Source organism: Crocuta crocuta, unplaced genomic scaffold, assembly GCF_008692635.1.
Source record: "Crocuta crocuta isolate KB4526 unplaced genomic scaffold, BGI_CrCroc_1.0 scaffold2, whole genome shotgun sequence".
Taxonomy (NCBI): Eukaryota; Metazoa; Chordata; class Mammalia; order Carnivora; family Hyaenidae; genus Crocuta; species Crocuta crocuta.
In genome coordinates this window covers 2,491,591-2,512,536 of record NW_027528640.1, presented here as the reverse complement: position 1 = coordinate 2,512,536, position 20,946 = coordinate 2,491,591, and the positions used below count along the sequence as shown (strand labels likewise).

The following is a 20,946-nucleotide window of genomic DNA, read 5'->3' as shown; positions in this document are numbered from 1 at the left end:
TTAAAATACATGAGGAACTGGACACGATTTTTTTTTTTTTACATCAACTTAGGTCTGATGTTGGCAAATATGTTTTGGAGAGCTTCATTTAACTCCTTCATAATTTATGGGAAAAACTCTCTTTCCTCATCTCTATGTACTTCTTTCACAGGAAATAACTCAGAATGACTCATTGAAGACTGGGGAAAGTAAACAATAAAATGACAAAAAAGGAATCTGTAATCATGCTTTCAGTCCTATGCAACATCCAAAAGCAATCTAGCCAGGAGACCATGAATGTCTTATAAAAATACGTTTTGGGTTTTTTTTGTTGTTGTTGTTGTTTTTTTTGTTTTTGCAGTTAAGAATCAAGTTAGGATGTTATAAATTATAGAAAAGAAAATATTTTTCCTATTTATCCAGAACACACAAAACCACCATATTAGGTTGAAGACCAATTGCTTGATCTCAGCACTGATGACCCATACACAACATCAGTCTTATTTTAGTATTTGATAAGCTTGTACAGTCATCCATTAATTTACCCTAATTTTTTAGAGCTTCTATTATTGCTACACTTGCTATGTTTCACAGTGTATAGTATAGAGTCGGCTGCTTTTTGTTTTCATTTGCTTTAAATTTTCATTTTAATTTTCCATATTTCAGGTATAGAATTATTATGGGATTTAGCAATTAAGAGTTCCAAGAAAGAGACATTGTTTCCGCTAGCAAGGAGACAGCAGTGGCAAAGAGAGATGGGATTAAAGCGCCTGCAGAAGGTAGCTGTTTGGAACTAGCCCTTCCCTCTCTCTCTCCTGAATACCTGGAGTAGTCCCCACATCTGTGGTTCAACGCATCCATTATGCGCTGCTCTATAAAGAGTCCACACTTCTTCCACTCTGATTGTGAAAACCTTCAGCCAGTGTAGGCTCTTTTTTTTTTTTATAGAATGAAGAAGAATAAATTAAAAATGGCTGAAACGAGGTGGATTCTGAACATTTGGATGCCCAAGATTTTTTTTTATCATAGCACACTTTGTTTATACTTTGCGAATGTTCATTAAAACATATTGGTTATTTGGAGATTTTCTGTCTATGAGTGCAAGCAAGGTTTTATTTTACTTTGTTTTGCTTTGCTTTCCTAGGAAGGTGTGTAATTCTACTTGAAACCCTTTGGAGGTCTGCAGAGCAGAGTTGGACTAACTCCTTTGGATAAACTAAAGTATATGTAATTTGCAACTACAGGGAAAGAGAAATATCAACATAAAATGTAATCTCCTCCTCCAATCCTAGCGGTTCTGACGATGGAAGGAAAAGAACGTTGATGAACTTCTCAACACCGCTTCTGTTTCAAAGGAAGGACCGACTTCTACATCCCTTCCTCCCCTCCCCTAACTGCATACTTGGATCAGAGCAATTCTGGGGAAGGAGGGACCACCTGAAGTCATGGCTTCTCTCTGTGACCTCCTCTCCTCTCCAGGAAGCAGGTAGGGGTCTGCAGTCCTCAGCCTCATTTGCAGCCTGACTCTCGAATGCTCGCTGAGGATGAAAAGGAAACTCTCATAGAAGCAGTGGCAGCATCGGTCACGGGCGGGGGCGCTTTCACACTCGAGACACACTCTGCGTCATGGTTCATTTCTCAAATTTGCTGTCAGCCTACCACATCTTTTCGACTTTAAATCTACAAAGGGCCTTCAGGATGGGCTTTAATCCCTCACTTAATGCCCTTTTGCCTCTGAATCTTTCCATTTTTGTACACTCACAGTGTTATGCTCTGACCACCACCTAAAACCATTTCAGAGACCCTTGGCCTCAGCACTGCCTCTGGATGTGTCCCGTTTCTGAGGATTAGCCCAAACCGGTTGTGCTAAAACCTGCCTGGAAGCCGCGCACACTTGCTCTACAGCAGCTGGCACTTGGGGGCAGACCATCAATGGTTCTGTTGTAACTGCTCTTCCTCTTCCTTTCCAGGAAGGACTCGATGCCATAAGCAACTCAGAGTCCATTGAACCTCGAACATATATTTCCAGAAAGATTTTTAAAGACATGTTTTAGAGCAATGTTAAACTTACAACAAAAAAATGAAAGGAACATCAGAGATTTCCCATATACACTCTATCCTCCCACACATATAGCCTCCTCCATTATCAAAATCACTTGTCAAAATGGTACTTTTTTTTTTTTAGAAATTAAGAATAAGCTTACACTGACACATCATAATCACCCAAAATCTACAGTTTATCTTAGGGTTCACTCTTGGTTTTAAACATTCTATGGGTTTAAACAAATGTATAATGACATAAATGCATCATTAGAATATCAAACAGAGTATTTCCACACCAAAAAAATAATCCTCTGTGTAATGTTTATTTTTCTCTCTTCCACTCACCCCCAGACTCAACATTGTATTTCCTCTGTAATTTTGCCTTTTCAAGAATACCCCCGTATTTTTGTCTTTCCAGTTGGAATCAGACATACGTAGATTTTTCAAATTAGCTTCTTTCGCTTAGGTATGTGCATTTAGGATTCCTCCCTGTCTACAAATAACCTTTAAAACAAAGACTGTACCAAGAGATAAGGAAGAACACTATATAATCATAAAGAAAACAATCCAGCAAGAAGATATAATACTTATATAAACACTTATGCTACCAATAAGAGAGCAATAGGTAGATCATCCAAACAGAAAATCAACAAAACACAACAGTATCTTATTTTTTTTCTTTTTCTTCTTCTTCTTCTTCTTTTTTTTTTTGAAAGATTCTCCTGGAATTACACATTGGATCAGATGGATCTAACAAATATATTCAGAACACTCAATCCTTAAACAGTAGAGTACACATGCATCTCAAGTGCACATGGAAAATTATCCAGAATACATCACATGTTAGGCCACTAAACAAGTCTTAACACATTCAAAAAGACTGAAGTCATATTATGCATCTTTTCTGACTAAAACAATATGAAAGTAGAAATCAACTATAGGAAAAACTCTGAAAAGAACACAAATACATAGAGATTAAATAGCATGCTATTTAACAATGAATGGGTCAACCAATAAATCAAGGATAAATGTTTTTAATGTTTTTATTTATTTCTGAGAGAGAGAGAGAGAGAGAGAGAGAGCCTGAGCAGGGGAGGGTCAGAGAGAGAGAGACAGAGAAACTGAAGCAGGCTCCAGGCTCTGAGCTGTATGTCAGCACAGAGCCTGACATGAGGCTCAAACCCATGAATCATGAGATCGTGACCTAAGTCGAAGTTGGACTCTCAATCAACTGAGCCACCCAGGCACCCAGTCAAGGAGAAAATTAAAAAAAATACATGGAGACAAAGGAAAATTAAAATATAATGGTCTGAAATATTTGGGATGCCACAAAAGCTACTAGAGAAGGAAATTTACAGTATTATGTGTCCACTTCGAGAACCAAGATAAATTTCAAATAGCAGTCTAAACTTACAAATAAAGGAGCTAAACAAAAGGACGAACAAAATCCAAACCAGTAAAAATAATGATTAAAGCAAAAATAAACAAAATAGAAACTAAACAAATAATCGAACAAAACAAAACAACAACAGAATGGATCAATAAAATCAGGACCTGGTTCTTTGAAAATATCAACAAAATTGATAAACCTTTAGCCAGCTTCACTGAGACAGAGAGAGAGAACTCAAAAACAAAATCAGAAATGAAAAAGGAGAAATAACAACTGACACCATAGAAATACAAAGGACTCTGAGAATATTATAAAAAAAACTATATTGGATAACCCACAGCTAACATCACATTCAAAGGTGAAAGCTGAGAGCTTTCCCTCTAAGATCAGGAACAAGACAAGGATGCCCACTCTCACCACTTTTATTCAACATAGTACTGTAAGTCCTAGCCATAGCAATTAGACAAGAAAATAAATAAAAGTCATTCAAATTGATAAGAAATGAAAAAAAAACTTTCACTATTTGCATATGACATGATCCTATTTATAGAAAACCCTAAAGACTCCACCAAAAATCTAGAACTGATAAGTGAGTTCAGTAAAGTTGTGAGATGCCAAATCAATATACAAAAATCCATTGCATTTCTGTATTCTAATAATGAAGTAAGTAGAAAGAGAAAGAAAACATCCCATTTACAATTGCACCAAAAATAAGTAGGGATAAACTTATCCAAGGAGGTGAAAGACATATACTCTGAAACTGTAAAACACTGATGTCAGAAACTGAAGACAACACAAACAAATGGAAATATATTCCATGTTCATGGATTGGGGGGAAAATGTTGTTAAAATGTCTACACTACCCAAAACAAACAAACAAAAAACCAGACTCTTAACTACCGAGAACAAACTGATGATTACCAGAGGGGAGGTTTGTGGGGAGATGGGTGTAATATGTGATGGGGATTAAGAATACACTCATTGTGGTAAATAGTGGGTAATGGATAGCACAGCTAAATTAGTACACTGTCCACCTGAAACTAATATAATTGGTTAATTATACTGTAAATTTAAAAAATAAGAAGAAGGTTCCTCCATGTCTTTCTTGGCTTAACAGTTCTTCCGTTTTAGCCCTAAATTTGGATGTACCAGTCTTTACCCATTCAATTACTGAAGGACATCTTGTTTGCCTCCAAGATTTAGAAATTGGAGACAAAGTTGCTACAAACATCCATAAGTTTTCCATAAAGAATTTTTAGATAGTCACTTTGTTAAACAAGAGACTATGTCCTAAGTCTGTTTCTCCATATTCATTTTCCCTTCTAAATTTAACTTCACACTAACTGGGCCATACATATAACCTCAAGGGCTTTCTCATGGTTGGCAGGAGCCAGGACATGTCCATTTATGTGGTGACACTGTGTCTTTAAAGCGTAACTTTTGTTTCTTTATAGTTTTGATGAAAATGGTCTCCTGGTTCAGATCTAGAATGATATAATCTGTTATTAATGTGCTGTTGAGAACAATGATCAAAGAGGGGAAGAAACTGACAGAGCCCAGGGTTACAAAGAAGCTTATGGATCTCCACCTATTACAATCTTAATCTTTCAAACATACACATTTGTGAAAATGCAATTAGCATGCATAATCTCAAAAAGGAAATAGTCCCATCCCACAGAGCATAAAAGTTTTGAAAGATGTAGATGCATGTAACAAATAACAGACATCCTATAAATGGACCTCAATGACTTACATAAGATCATTACATACAGATTAAAAAAGAAACAAACAAACTGAGTTACTAAAACCTGTACTTTAGTGGGAAGCAGTCTTTGGAAAGAAAGATTATTTACCTATAGACATTAATAAAGTAAACCAAAGGTAAGCTAACACAGGATACACTTACTAGTTTGGCTTAACAAAGGATTTGTTCTGCCTTTCTTTTAAGAAGTCCCAGTACCTTCAAAAATGAGCATGCATTAAACTGGTGAAAGCAAATATCCCCATGTTTTATTACAACCAATTAAACAATAGACGAAAAGAGAAATTAAGAGAGGTTAAGAGCAAGATCAGAATTAACTGTCTTACTGGATGTTTCTTGGATGCCTGAAGAATACATGGAACACGCTTTTATACACTGCTTCCTTCAGATTTTCAAGACAAGATGACAGCACACCGCATTACGATCTCTGGCAGAGGTTCAGTTTTTCATCATATTTTTAGAAATTTAATGTAAAATAAAAACGCAAATATTTAGTCTCCAGACAAGCATTTACATTGCGTGTGATGATACTCAAATAACTTTGGCAGCATCTGAGTAGTTGGCAGTTTCTATAAAATATGCCAGTTAAAGAATACAATGTTACTACACTGTGTCATGTCACATTCTCCTAGAACACAAATATTAAATATTTACCACATGCACTATACAGCACTCGGTGGCAAGGGCTTTGCTGAGTTCTTGATCTTTTGAAAAATGGTATTTAGTTCACACAGGGGGAGGTCAAATACCATTGTCATTACTGTGGCTATAACTACCTGTTCAGTAAAATAAGTTCTGGAAAGAATCACATGTTAAAACAAAACTATTTAGGGGCACCTGGGTGGCTCATTCAGTTGGGCATCTGACTTTGGCTCAGGTCATGATCTCACAGTTTGTGGGTTCGAACCCCACGTAGGGCTCTGTGCTGACAGCCAGCTCAGAGCCTGGAGTCTGTTTCGGATTCTGTGTCTCCCTCTTTCTCTGACCCTCCCCTGCTTAGACGCTGGCTCTCGCGCGCGCGTGCTCTCTCTCTCTCTCTCTCTCAGAAATAAGTAAAACTTTAAAAAAAAAAACTATTCAGTAAAACTAAGTGTCTTAGTTCAACTCAGCTTATATGTTCAAGTTAATTAGTGAACAACAAAGAAACAAAAATAGAGAGTGGTCTTCTATCAGGGTTTTTTTTTTTTTTCTTTTTGGCCTCTGGTTAAAAAAGCCAAATGTTTTCTTTGGAGAATATTTAGAAAATACAGATTTGATTTTTAGATATTATAGACCTGTATTTGGAAAATAGTTAATGATAAATAAACCATTATTTTCTACATGGACAACATGTAGAGTATTTTTCTATATTTTTTGTTTTTTATAAACACATATAAGATTTACTTCCAATTTATTCCAATTTATCTTAGTAACTCATTAACTTCATATGCTTTCATACTCAATATATTCTGGATTTTTTAAAATAATGAAAAACCTAAGTTTTTGTGATTTTTTAAACTTTGCTAAAATTTAGTATAGATAATTAAGTTTGTTTACATGGAGGTCAACAATGCTGTGGACATTTCTGGATGATTCCAAAGGATATACAAGGAGGAAAAAAAATATGCCAAAGCTTCAAAGGGGTAAAGGAATATTTTTTAATGTTTATTTATTTTTAGAGAGAGAGGAAAAAAAGAATGAGTAAGAAAGAGAGAGGGATGTAGGAAGGGAGAAAGGGAGGGAGGGCGGGGCAGAGAGAGAAAGAGAGAGAATCCCAAGCAGGCTCTGAGCTGTCAGTGCAGAGTCCAGTGCAGGGTTGATCCTATGAGCCATGAGATCATGACCCGAGCTGAAATCAAAATTCAGATGCTCAATCGACGGAGCCACCATGTGCCTCTAAAGGATTATTTCTAATATAGTACAATGAAGGTATTACATATGTTATAGAAGTTTTCAGAATATATGTGGGTTAAATTCCAGGAAAAATGTCATTGACTAATGAGCCAATTGACATAACTCCTTTTAAACATATACATATAAATCTGGCAAACAGACTGCTTCCAATAGACACAAAGCACAAACCAAAACAAGCCCCACGGGAGGTCCATTACAGAATTAGTAGACACACCGAGCCTCCAAGCACATTCTCACACTTAAACTAGTTGGAAATAGAAACCAAGACTTGAGAGCTACCGTTTTACTGCAACCTAGCAGAGAAGGATATGTAAAGCTTAAAAGCTTAAAAGGCTAAGAGTGTTGTAGAACAAAGCACCAATTGTATTCATTTTTGGTTGTGATAAGGGAAAAGTACTTTTTGAAGAACTTACTATGCATTCCCTATTAGTTGTTAATGACACGGATAAACAGAGCCAACACTCAAACCTTTTCCTCGGCTCTCAGAGCCTTCATCAATTCTCTATTCCCAAGGACTTTCAATTCCCCCCATAACCATTCCTACATCACCACATCTAGTGGGCTATAGAGCGTAATCCTGACCAGATTCCCGCCAGCGTAAGCTGCCCATGTAAGGCTTACCTTTTGGTCCGCTTCTTTGGAGGAATGCAATGTGTCTTATATAGGTGACCAGAAGCTTGTGTGGGTGATAGTCAACTCTACCTATCAACAAGAAAAGATCCCAGCCATATCTGGATGCACTCTTGGGCTGACCCTGAGTTCAGTGACTCCTTTACAATCGAGACCAAACAACCTTTCTAGTCATGAAAGAGTCTCCAGTACATGATGCAGGTAAAGCATTTTGCACGGGTCGCCCAATTTAAACTCATACAGGGAAGAAATTAAGGAGCGCTGTTTGTGGATTTGGGTTACTTTCATTTAGCACTTCCACACGTAATGGATCTAGGGTTGAAAGGAGAAGAAATCCTTCTTGGGTAGGTCATTTGTACAACATGAAGCTCACTCACCGTTCCGACTTTCTTCATCAATAGCAACTATGGTGGCTGGAGGTCCTCCCCTAGCTAGTTTGCAATCTAAAGAGAGAAAACAACCATAGGTGAGAAGTAACACTTGCAAGGACACTCACCCTGAGATCACATTCATTGAAGTATATGTTGATATTCAGAAAGAAAAATCCTACAATCAAACTGATATGTATCATTACTTTCAATATTTTAGCTTAATTTTTTTTTCATAAGAACCACAGAGATCCCTTACAACATCATAACACAGTCACTTCGCACACCACCAAACTATTCAAATCTTACTGAGAAAACACCAGCAGAGACCACTGGAGAGCAGAAGTCCTTCAGAACAGAGATAATGGGATGGTAATTTAACCCAAAGAAATAACATAAAGGAATGATTAACAAGGATAAATTGTAATTAAAGCTTCACAACAGAAACAAACATAATTGGACTTTAATTGTGATAAAGGGTCTAATTAAAGGGAGTGAATAGAATTTTAATAATGTTCTAAAGAGAATAAAACAAAGACAGACAAGCAATGTTCATGAGGTTGTTTGGCATTTTTATTTTTGTCATCTTACCCTCATATTGCCAGTCTGGAGTCAAAAGTATAGAGTCATCAATGGAAGCAGATCAGAGAAATGGAAGAAAGAAAGGAAGAAAGAATATATGTATATATTTAGTGTGGACTGAAAGATTTAAAAAGCACTATATAATAACAGATACATCACATAATAACTTCTGTAAAAGAAATACGTAAAATCCTGATATCAGATTTTTCAATCCTAATAGAATATTAGCACAGTAACTTGATAATATGTCATTAGCACCTTGAAAAATTATTATTATGGATAGAGTTGAAAAAACACACAGTACATTTATATGCTTCCCATGAAAAGGTAAACACAAATTACTTATGAACAGTCTAGTATCCCTATGTCGAACGAAGCTTAAGATTAGTGCCTGTCAGTCAGTAGAGATGACTAATTTGTTATTTCAAATGCTGCTAATGCCCTGTCAAGAATCTCAGGATAATGAACATAAAAATAGTATCATGAGCTACAATATCCATGATATTAAAATGTAAAGGCTTTGCCAGCAAGATGTCAAATGTCCACTTCTGGGACATAAAACCACTCTCCTACGGAGGACTCAGTAAGCCTAATGGGACTATGCTATGCAGTTAAATGTCCATGGTCCACTCCTGTGACTGCAGCATAAACCACATTTGTTTAATGCCATCCAAGCACATGTGTCATTTGGAAGATTTCAAGGTTTTTCATTAATTTGGTCATTCAAATTCTATGTATTCTGTGCATGTGCATTAACAATAGAGCCTTTAGCAAGCACTACTCTATATTGTAAAGTACATGCTCTCTCAAGTGAAGCTCAACATCTCAGAGATTTCCAGTATTTTCCTTTCCACCCTTGTCAATAATCAAGGAGTTTCAAGTGTTAGATCTAAAATATCTCAGGCTCACTGCACTCCTCCCAGCAGAGGACAGATGCTCACTGTGCATCACCCCTACTCCTACAGTGCGTTCCTCCCCACCTCCCAGGATCTTTGCTCTCACTCTGTGCTCATCCATTCTTCCGATCAGAATTACTTTTCTGCACCGAAACCAAAGGTAAATAATGGCACATCTCTGCATAAAACCTTATACATTTCCTTTGGAGTAATGAAAAAAAAAAATCTTATGACACCACTGAAAGATTCCCAAACCGAAATGGCTTAAGATAACATTTCAAAAAATATCAAGTCTCAACATGGTTTACTTAGAATTAAGGCCTGCGGCCATCAGCCCTATCAAACCACTTTACTCTCGCTGGGGCATATTTGGTATTTTGAAGGAAGTTCTGCTACCTGAATTCATTTCTGCCTCTCCTGCCTAGCAAATTTCTGTGGGTTTTTTTGTTTGTTTGTTTGTTTGTTTGCTTGGTAGAGCAAGATTTCTCCTGTTTTATGAGAACTTGCCCACTTTCTTAGCCAGAATTTATCTTTTACCTCATGTTCACATAATATTTTGTAAATCTAGTTTTGTATTCCTCTATGCATTCAAACATTATTCATTCATTTAGTCAAATCTATAGATGAATTACTGTGGTGAACATGTAAGTAAAACAATTAAACAGCTCCTTTCTTCAAGGGTCTCAGGTGAAAAGGGATAGAGACCAGCTAGAACAAAGACCCATAACCAACCACACAGGTGGTATTTGGGGAGTCAATTCCTTAATAAGTTTACAGACAATGTGAGTGGAAAGGAAATACACAAGAAGGCAGAGGCCATCTGTGGAGAAGAGAATAGAGGAAACCTGACCAGTTCTTACCAGAAGCAGTTCTTAGATTACCAAACATTTATTCTGTTTGTCTTTTACAGAGTAGTTACTTTTCAAGACCATTCCTTTGCCAGATGGCTACCGTTAAATGTATGGATACACTTTCTCTACTCAGCTAAGCCAAGTGGCCAAGTGCGACTCCCCACCCTTAACCCTACCTAAACCTCTTAACTGCTCTACCCTCAGTCCATTCTTTATCCACAACCAACCAAATTCATGTTTTCTGTGCCATCTGCACAAATGTCCTTCCTCCTTTCCTTCCTCTGGTTGACTTCTATTTCTCTTTAGAAAATCTGGCAAGGTGGCACCTCATCTAGAAAATTTTCCGTGTTGTTGGTCTAGATTAAATGCTTCTTCTATTTCTTCTGTGCACACTATATTCCATTGGATAAGTCACCCCACTGAAAACATCAGTGTATCTTTCTCACAAGAACTCCTTCAGACCAAATCTGCATCATATTCACCTTAGAAACCATCACATTTAAACCGTAGTACTCTTAGTATTCTCTTAAGAGTTGTTCTAAAAGAACGCATGTTGATTTTTTCTGAACTACAATTTGCCCAGCTATAATCTCCATTGACCATGAGAGCTGCCTAGAAGTCTCTGTTCTCACTATGTCCTCACCAGCACAAACAGTCCATGCTAAAGGCTCAACTGTGGTTCCTCCCAGTCAGTCCTCATTAGGAGACTTTCCCTAGGCTTTAGTCTTCCAGCAGGCACCACCTCTCCCTCAGTAAGATATTCTCATGTCTAAAAAATACTTTATTTTTTCTAAGATTAAACCAAAAGTAATTTAACTTTTTAAAAGACCACACTATTAATGAAGAGACTAGTAGGTATCTAAAAATAATATATTAATAGCATTGTTCACAGCAGCTAAAATGTTTGTTTCAGAATCATGCATTCATGAAAGCATAATTAATTAGTTTTGAAATGCACAAAAATATTTTCAATATTTTTGAAGTATATTCAGAATTGTCTTGAAAAGAAAGTAATTTCAGATGGAATGCCCAGTGATGTACTGTGTACTCAAAATATCAAAATGGAGATTGAAATGAAGACTAGAAAGCAATTTGGGGGCTGGGTGATGGTGTTCTCTATGGTCTATGAATAGCTTGTCCACCACATGAAAGGCAGGTTACCTGATGACGTCCTACTTTGGAAATAGACTCCCCTAATCTATTTAATTTCATCCTTGACTGTCCTGGTTAAATCACAAATTCATTGTTTTTCATGCCTCAAATTTCTAACCTCTTAGGTCCCTACCTGATTCCCACATCCAATTTATTGTAAAGTACAGGACATGAATACAGATGCCTGAATACTCTGTGCGATTTATTTCTGCAAATTTGTCATCGAGCTAAAAATAAGGCATATATTTTTAAATAATCTCATGCCACAAGTTGGATTTAAAGTGCAAAAGGAAAGATGGTAATAGAGAGCATTATACTAAGTGAAATAAGTCAAAGAATGACAAATACCATATATTTCACTCATATGTGGAATTTAAACAAAACAGATGAACATAAGAGGTTGGTGAAGAGAACCACAAGAGACTCTTAACGACAGAGAACAAACTGAGCATTGACAGACAGAGGTGGGGGGGGGGATGGGCTAGATGGGTGATGCACATTGAGGAAAGCACTTGTTGGGATGACCACTGGGTATTATATGTAAGGGGTGAATCATTGAATTCTCCTCCTGAAGCCAATATTGCACTGTATGTTAACTAACTAGAATTTAAATTAAATATATATATAATACATAAGTAAATTTAAAATTAAAATATATATAAATATATATAGGGGTGCCTAGGTGGCTCATTTGGTTAAGTGTCCAACTCTTGATTTTGGCTCAGGTCATGACCTTAATCACAGTTTGTGGGATTGAGCCCCACGTTGGGCTCTAAGCAGTGCAGAACCTGCTTGGAATTTCTCTCTCTCTCTCTCCCCCCCTCTGCCCCTCTCCCCTTTTCACACATATTCTCTCTCTCAAAAATAAGATTTTTTAATAACTAATAAATAAATAGATAAATCTCAAAAGGAAATATTGGAAAAATATGCAATGACTTGGTTACAAAGAGAGTAAATGTGCGATATGCTATTCTTATTGTAGCCTGGAGCTCAGAGGATGCTACAGAGGGGCCACAGAAAGGCAACAATCCAAACCTGTCTACACTAGGAAGTGAGAACAGCCAGTACAACCCCATTTCCACTGTAGCCTATGCTCTAAACATCCTTTTAAAGCCAAACAATGTGTTTTCAATAAAATTTCAAACCTATTCACTTGGCTTTTTGTGTACATTAATATTGTAATTGCCTTGGCCATGTTGATAATTTGCATATCGTGTTTCCTGTAGTCCTTTCTTCGGAGTCTGGGCCCTACTATCCAGGCAACACCTACACTTGCCATTTTACAGGTGCCTTAAAGGTACTGCTACCCTGAGCCTGTACCTAGCATCTTCCCGCTCACATTATTTCAGTGAATAACACAATTGTGCTGCATAAACCAGAAACCAGAGGGCACCCCTGAGCCTTCCCATTTCCCTCAGGGACCTAGATTGAACCCATCAACGAGTTTTGAATTTCATTCCTACAGGAAAACTTTTCATATCTACCTACCGCTTCCAGTCTCCAGTGTCACCACACTGATCCGATCTCTTACTAATCAAATACGTTTTCCAAACTATTTCCCCTACAGGCACTCTTGCCTCACTCTTTAATTTTCTATCTTTATCATAGTGATCTTTTTATAAGTAACAACTGGCTTACCTTTTCATGGTTTGCCATTGCTTTCAGATTAAAACATTTTATTACGACCTATAACTCTCTGCATGATTTTTGAATGAATACCAAAATCTAGGGCTTCCAAGGTCATGTGTGATACGGGCTCCCCTTCTCTCTCATCTTGTCTGTTTCTGAGTTCTCACTTGCTCTCAGCATTCCAAACAGATGTTGTTTTCTCTTCCTTCATCATTCTATGTTCCACCCTGAGCTACTTCAAGACCTTTCTATATTGCAGCATTTTGTTGTTTCTAATCTTTACTCTCAGCCCATCATTCATTTGTATATCTTTTAGATGTTGGCGTATTCCTTAGTTTCTCAAAGAAACTACATCTGACCCTGTGCTTCCCTGATGTATATACTCCCATTACTCTGCCTTCTAGAACCAGTTTATGACTATCTGAAGCCTCACTGACAGATCTTACTTCTATTCCTCAGGGTTGTGTTTACAGGGCAAATTTTCTAGAGCATAATTAATTCTCAGCAATTATTTACTGAATGCAGAAATGTATGGCTTCAATCAAATATACAAAAATTGAAAAAGAAAACTCTATAACTCAATATTTTTCCTTTTTATTTTTTAATGTTTAGTTATTTTTCACAGAGAGCACGAGTTGGGGAGGGGAAGAAAGAGGGGGACAGAAGATCCCAAGGAGGCTCCTTGCTCACAGCAGTGAGCCCGATGTTGGGCTTGAACTCACAAACCCTGAGATCATGACCTAAGCCAGAGTCAGAAGCTTAATCCACTGAGCCACCCAGATGCCTTTTTTTCTTTTAAATACATGAACTATCATTCACATAAACAAGTAATGGGGAAGGAATGAACAAGAAATTAATTGTCTAAAGACAGGATCATTAAAGTTACCTCAGCAGAAGTGTGAGGGGAGAGGATATGCCACTCAAGAATATGCTACTTGGGTGTGCAGAAGTGAGGGCAATGGATACCCAGTGGATTCAGGAAAAGCTTTTTTACCTCTCCTTTTACAGTGTAAAAACAATTAGAAAGGGGACCTATGCCAGCAAGAGAGCTATTACTTGAGATAACTTTCTCACTGGAAAGCCTTATATGCATGTCAAAGCAAACATTTGTTTACTGAACATTCCTCTTCACATCTTCTTATGAACTGCCTCCTTCCCCTCTGAAGCCCGAAACCCCTGTCCCTTTCCTTAGCTCAGGATGGTATGTATATAAGCCTCAACTGTCTGGCTGCCTTTCAGTTTCCTATCTTTGTGAGCAATTTTTTTTTCCTCCTGTTAACTGGTATATTTTATTACAAGGTGTCTCAGCCAAGGACTTCGTGGGGGGGGGAAGTCCCCCCGCTACATTTGAAACATCTACCATTGGGGTAAAGAAGGTGACAGTCGAATTTTATAGTACTTTGGGATTCTGTAGAGCTGTAATGGAAGGCCACGGAGGGTTCTGAATGCTAGAGAAAGAGGAGCAATGGAAAGAGAAGAGAGGAGAAAACTTTCACTTGCCTACAAGTGACTGTCATTTCCGTTAGCATTTTACATGCCCGACAGTCATGGAGCAAGATAGCGCTGATATCCTGACAATAGCAAGATGTGTTCCAAGGTCTTTCATGACTTGATCAAAATGCACTTGAAGACATAAAACTCAAAGACCTCAGATATCAAATCTTTTATGATATCAAAATCACAAATACTTTTGTGCCACCTTAGAGTTTTTATGCAGCTACTTCCTTACCAGCTGCCTATAATTATCAGTGAATTATTCTATCCCTAGCAGAGTATTTGACATGTTACAATCTCTAATGTATTTGTGGAACTAGGACTAACCTCCTTCATGAAAAATGGATAAAAGAAATAACCCATCAAGTCTTTTGGCGGAGTGTTTTCAGATGTTAACGGGATTTCTTCCTAGTATAATATAGAGGTTAAGGACATGTGATTTGCTGTCAGAAAACCTCATCCCAAATCCTAACTTTGGCCTTTAATAGTAACGGAATATTGAACAGATTATTGACTTCTTGTACCTTAGTTTATATAAATAGGAATAATAGCAAGTATAACTGCCTCATAGATTTACTACAACAAGGATATATGAGATAATCTATGGTAATTTCTAAGAATGGTGCCTCATGAAATGTAAAGGCAGAATAGATAGGCCTTTCGTTTTTATAGTATCGTTATTTCTGAAGCAATATATTTGGAAAGTTATTCCTATTTCTTTCCCTTTGATCAAAAGACAATAGAAACCTCTCATCTTCCATTAAATATTCAGTGAGGGCTGATCTGATTTTTACATGAGATTGTAAAGTACATTCTCATTAAGGTTGCAAGTAGTCACATGAAATGTCACTCTTGGTTGTACGGACAGAAATACACTAAAAATTTTATTCCAGATATCACTATAGATACACTGTCTTGGTTTAAATTTATTAGATGCAACTAGGATCCTTGAACCCCAGGGAAAGTAAAGGGGAGCTCACAGTCACCCACGGGCCCCACTGTAATCCTCAGATATACTTGTGTCCAAATGATCAAGAAGAAAGGTCAAGAATAACTTTAGGGTTTCCTGAAATCCCTATTCTTCTCAACTTCCCTCTGCTCTCTGAATATCCAAAGCTGTCTTAACTCTCTCGTTAAGAAACTTGCATTTGTGTGTGTTTGTGTGTGTGTGCGTGCACACACACACACACACACACACACACACACAGAATCAGTGGCTTCATTCCTAGCAATCTGGCCTCTCATTCAAAGAGGTGCTGTGCTCTCCTTAAATTTAATTTTGCACAATATTTTAGTTTCAATTTGCTTGTCACAAGTAGCACCACAGGGACTACTCTCATCTCTTCTGATCTTTGGAATACTCATTTCCAGGAAAATACACAGAGGAGTGATGACAGAAGACAGAAACTCCTTGCTTTACACTGTGATTCTCTCATCCAAAAGGAGTTTGACGGTGAGAGTCGTAAGATCAGTGGGACCACACACTAAGGTATATTGTATAAAACTATAGTTAACAAAGACATGGACTTGGCCATGACTGATGAAAAGCTAAAAGGATAGATTAAACTCCAGGGCACAGTGAATACATCATTTCCAGCTCAAGAATAGGCTATGCTTTTATGATTAGTCTGCCAGCATTACCTACCATTTAGGGATTCAAATTTGACCATGGAGGAAGCAACACGTATTTTATGATGCCTTAGTGCCATTATTAATTGGATTATATAACTTGGTTCAGACGTTCCAACAACATGGTCTGGTGATACCTACTGAAGTCATTAAGAGTATCGCTCTCCATCACTGCTTTCATTAGGGGTGATTTACTGTAGAGACCGTGGCTCTCTCAGCCGTTGTTGTTGTTGTTGTTGTTGTTGTTTATTTTTTGAAATTATTTCACTTTATTCTAATTGTTCTATCAACAACAGTAGCCTTGTTCACAGATGGCACTTGGTGAGAGAGGGATGCCCATTCTTAATAAGAAGTTAAAGAGTCTAAATAGTTGAAGTGAAGGAAAGTCAGGGGCTGTACAACAAAGATGGGGCAGAAAATAAATTGTCCGTGGAAGTATGATCAGAAGATTAAGTAAATATTTTTAAGTTATATTACTACACTTGATTATTTTAGAATTTCATGTAAATGCGGTGTCAATCATGTTAGTCTTTTCACCCCAATGTGACTTTCCTATATCTAATTCATACGACATGAGTTAGAAGCTGTTGGGGTTTTACTTCTGTGGATGGTGACAGCTTTTCCTTATTTGTGTAACCTTCAGCAGGCAACCATGACAACATTTGTGGTCTTTGGGTTGAATGGGACCATTCTTGGTCCAAGGTGTAATGTGTGACAATGACACGAGACACAGCATCAGTATTGTGGTTATGGACGTGGCCTTGGCATGCAGACGGTTAGGGTTCAACCCTAGCCACGTTTTATCACTTGCTAGCTTTTATCAGCTTTGAGTTTTACTTAAATTCTCTGTAGCCCAGTTGCTTCTTGGCAAACAAAAGCTGTGTTATAGAATAGCTCCTGGCACACAGAGGTGATTTACAATTTCCCGCTAGGTAAATTCTGTTCTATGCAAATGTGATAACAACAGACAAAATGTGTCTATCTCTACATTTTTTAAGTGATGACTTTTACATATTTTAACTTATGTAACTAGCAGTATTACCTCTTTGAACATTGACAAGCTGTATTTTACTAGCAGATCAAATAGGTGTAGGATATGTTCGTATATTTGATGTGCATTTAACAGGCTGATGCAATGACAGTATATTTAATTATATGTCCACAGATTGTTAAGGAGATATAGTGATACTAAATCATGCAGAGGTTCTCCTTTTTACAAATGTCTGAGCAATGCTTACAACTAAAACAAAAAGTCTCTCCTAATAATGTGATATATAAGAAATTGTGTATCCCTTCAAAGAGCTCTTTGCAGGATTTTGCTGTTATTCTAAAATCTTCCTAAAAGGTGTTTTCAGTTGGGTAAGCTGTTTTGGTTTATTATCTGCTTTGCCTTTAGGATTTTATAATTAAAATACAAAGGACACAAAAAGGAATAAGGGTTTGTGGCTATGAGGAAAACAAAACTATTCTAAAACACTTTATGAAAAACAGTTAAAGAGTTAATATCTACTTTGTTTCTGAAAACTAATTTATGTTATTTTCCAATTATTCATAAAGCGGTAGCTCAGAGGAAATGCTCAATCATGATTCTTACTAAGATACTCAACAAGGTCAAAAGATTAAAGCTGAATGTCAACATCACTGTCTAAAGCCACACTTTGATTTTTTTAAATTTTTTTTTTTTTAATTTATTTCTGAAAGACAGAGACAGTGTGAACAGGGGAGGGTCAGAGAGAGAGGGAGACACAGAATCTGAAACAGGCTCCAGGCTCTGAGCTAGCTGTCAGCACAGAGCCTGACATGAGACTTGAACCCTTGAACAATGAGATCATGACCTGAGCCTAAGTCGGACACTTAACCGACTAAGCTATCCAGGCACCCTTAAAACAACACTTGCAGACAGAGAGATTGGTATAAGTTTTTGTTTACAGCCTGCTTCTCCTATTTAAGTCCTATTCTTGCCACAAGGTAATTATGAGTACCTAAACTATCAGTAAAAAGGCAGACTGGATTAACTGATGGAGACAAAATTTTAATCATTTAATTACTTACACCACAAAACACTATATCCGTGTAAACATCACATTTGTCTTCTTCTTTTTTTCCCCCAGCTTTCATCAGAGTTTTTCACATACAACATGCCTAACTTTAAAGTGTACGATGTGAGAATTGGTAAATATATAGATTGTGAAATGATTGCCAGACTAAGGTCAGTTAACACCTCCACACCCTCATATCACTTCCTTTTTTGTGTGTGATATTAACAGTAAGCTTTATACTCTTAACAGCTTTCAGCATATAATCCTGTATTATTAACTATACTCACAATATTGTACATTATTAGAGCCTCAAATTATTCACCTTTGGGCTGGCAGACTGCATCCTTTGATCAAAGTCAACGTCTCATTTTCCACACATTCCAGGTCTTGCCAACCACATTCTACTCTGTTCCTAGGGATTTGGCATGCATATCTAGATCAATCTGATTGACTGATTGACTTGAGAGAGAGAGAGACCAAGCAGTAGTGCAGGTGCCCATGAGTGGGGAAGGGGCAGAGGGAAAGACCCTGCGAATCTTAAACAGGTTCCAAACTCAGCATGGAGCCCAACTCAAGGCTTTATCTCATGATAGTGAGGTCATGACCTGAGCCGAAATCAAAAGTCAGATACTTAACTGACTGATCCACCCAGGCGCCCTGGAGTTTGGCTTATTTAGATTCCATACCTAAGTGAGGAAATTAAATATTTCCCTTACTCTGTCTTATTTCACTTAGCATAATCCCCTCAAAGTCCATCATATTGTTGCAAATGGAGGTTTTCCTTATTTTTTATGGCTGAATAACATTTTTATACACATATACTGCATTTTATTTATCCATTCATTTGGCAATGGACACAGGCTATTTCCAGGTCTCCATATCTTAACTCTTGCGAATAACTCTGCAATGAACACAGGGGTGTGCCTATCCCTTTGATAATATTTTCTTCAGATTTATACTTGGAATGCAATGACTAGATCATAAAATAGTTCTATATTCATTATGTTGAGAAACTCCCATTCTGATTTCCAGTGATTGCACCAAATTACATCTTCATCAATGATACACAAGGGCTCCCTTTCTCTACATCCACATCAGCACTAACAAATCTCTTTTCTTTTTAATAACAGTCATTTTTGCAGGTGTGAGGTAGTGATATCTCATTGTGGTCTTGATGTGCATTTCCCTGACTTTTAGTGATGCTAAGCATCTTTTCATGTGCTTATTGGCCATCTGTATATCATCTTTGGGGAAAAAAATGTCTGTTCAAGTTCTCTGGCCATCCAATTCTTTGTTCTTTTGGTATTGGATTGTATAAGTTCTTTATATATTTTGGATATCAATCCACCATCAGATAGATGGTTTGTAAGTATTTTCTTCCATTCCATAGATTGACCTTAAATTTTGTTGACTATTTCCTTTTCAGTGTGTTTGACCCCCACTACTTTTTGGCTTTGTTGCTTCCATTTTTGGTGTCATATTTAAAAAATCATTGTCAAGACCAAGGTCAAGAACTTTTCCTTATGTTTTCTCCTAAATTTATAGTTTGGGGTCTTACTTTAAAGTCTTTCATTCATTTCAAACTAATTTCTACTTTGTATAAGGTATGGATGCAATTTTATTCTTTTACAGGTAATTATCGTTTTCCAAACACTGTTTATTGAAAAAACTCCCTTTACCATTAGGATGCTTGGCTCTGTCATCAAATATATATTGTGTTGGTCTTTTTTGGCTATCAAACTGAACCGTCAGACCATATGTCTCTTTTTTATACCACTACCATATGGCTGTGATTATCATAGCTTTATAATAAAGATTAAAATAAGGTTAGATGGTGGCTCCAGCTTTGTTCTTCCCAAGAGTTGCTTTGTCCATTTGGGGTCTTTTGTATTTCCAAACAAATTTTAGAATTTTTTTTTTTCTGAGAAGAAGGCTTTTTGAATTTTTATAGGGATTGTATTGAGTATTTAAATGGCTCTGGGTAGTACGGACATTTTCATAATATTAATTCTTCTAATCTATGAACATGGGATACCTTTCCATTTATTTGTATCTTTTTCAACGTCTTTAATATCTTATAGTTTTCAGTATACACAACTTTTACTTCCTTACTTAAATTTATCCCTAAGTGTTTTATAATTTTTGATGGTATTGTAAATTAGATTGTTTTCTTTTCTTTTTTAAGTAGGGTCCATGACCAGTGCACAGCTCAACCCAGGGCTTGAACTCATGACCCTGAGATCAAGACCTGAGCTGAGATCAAGAGTGGGATGCTTAATCAACTAAGCCACCCAGGTGCCCCTCTTGGTTTCTTTTTAAGATAGTCCATTGTTAGTGTATAGAAACACAACTGATTTTGCTATGTTGAAGGTGTATCCTACAATGTACTAAATGTTTACTTGGAAAGTTTCTTGGTAGAATCTTCAGGCTTTTCTTATATAAAATCTTATTACCTACAAAAAATACATTTTTTTCTTCTTTTTTATTTGAATATCTTTTATTTCTTGTTCTTACCTATTTGCTCTGAGTGGGATTTCTAATACTATATTGAATAAAAATGGTGACAGAGGGCACCCTGTCCTGATCCTGATCTTTGAGTAAATCCTGAT

At 37.0% G+C, this 20,946-nt stretch overlaps 1 protein-coding gene across 8 annotated transcripts in view; it reads right to left on the bottom strand.

Annotated features, from left to right (window-relative positions):
- Positions 1 to 20,946, bottom strand: part of PCDH15 (protocadherin related 15) — a 752,236-nt gene that overhangs the window by 624,153 nt on the left and 107,137 nt on the right. For 5 of the 8 annotated variants that reach the window (XM_077755212.1, XM_077755209.1, XM_077755210.1 and 2 more), the window contains exon 2: positions 8,075 to 8,140. In XM_077755212.1, the coding sequence (XP_077611338.1) occupies positions 8,075 to 8,140 (66 nt within the window). Of the gene's footprint in view, positions 1 to 8,074; positions 8,141 to 8,656; positions 8,672 to 20,946 lie in introns of all 8 variants that reach the window. The other 3 variants (XM_077755213.1, XM_077755208.1, XM_077755207.1) reach the window with 1 other exon arrangement.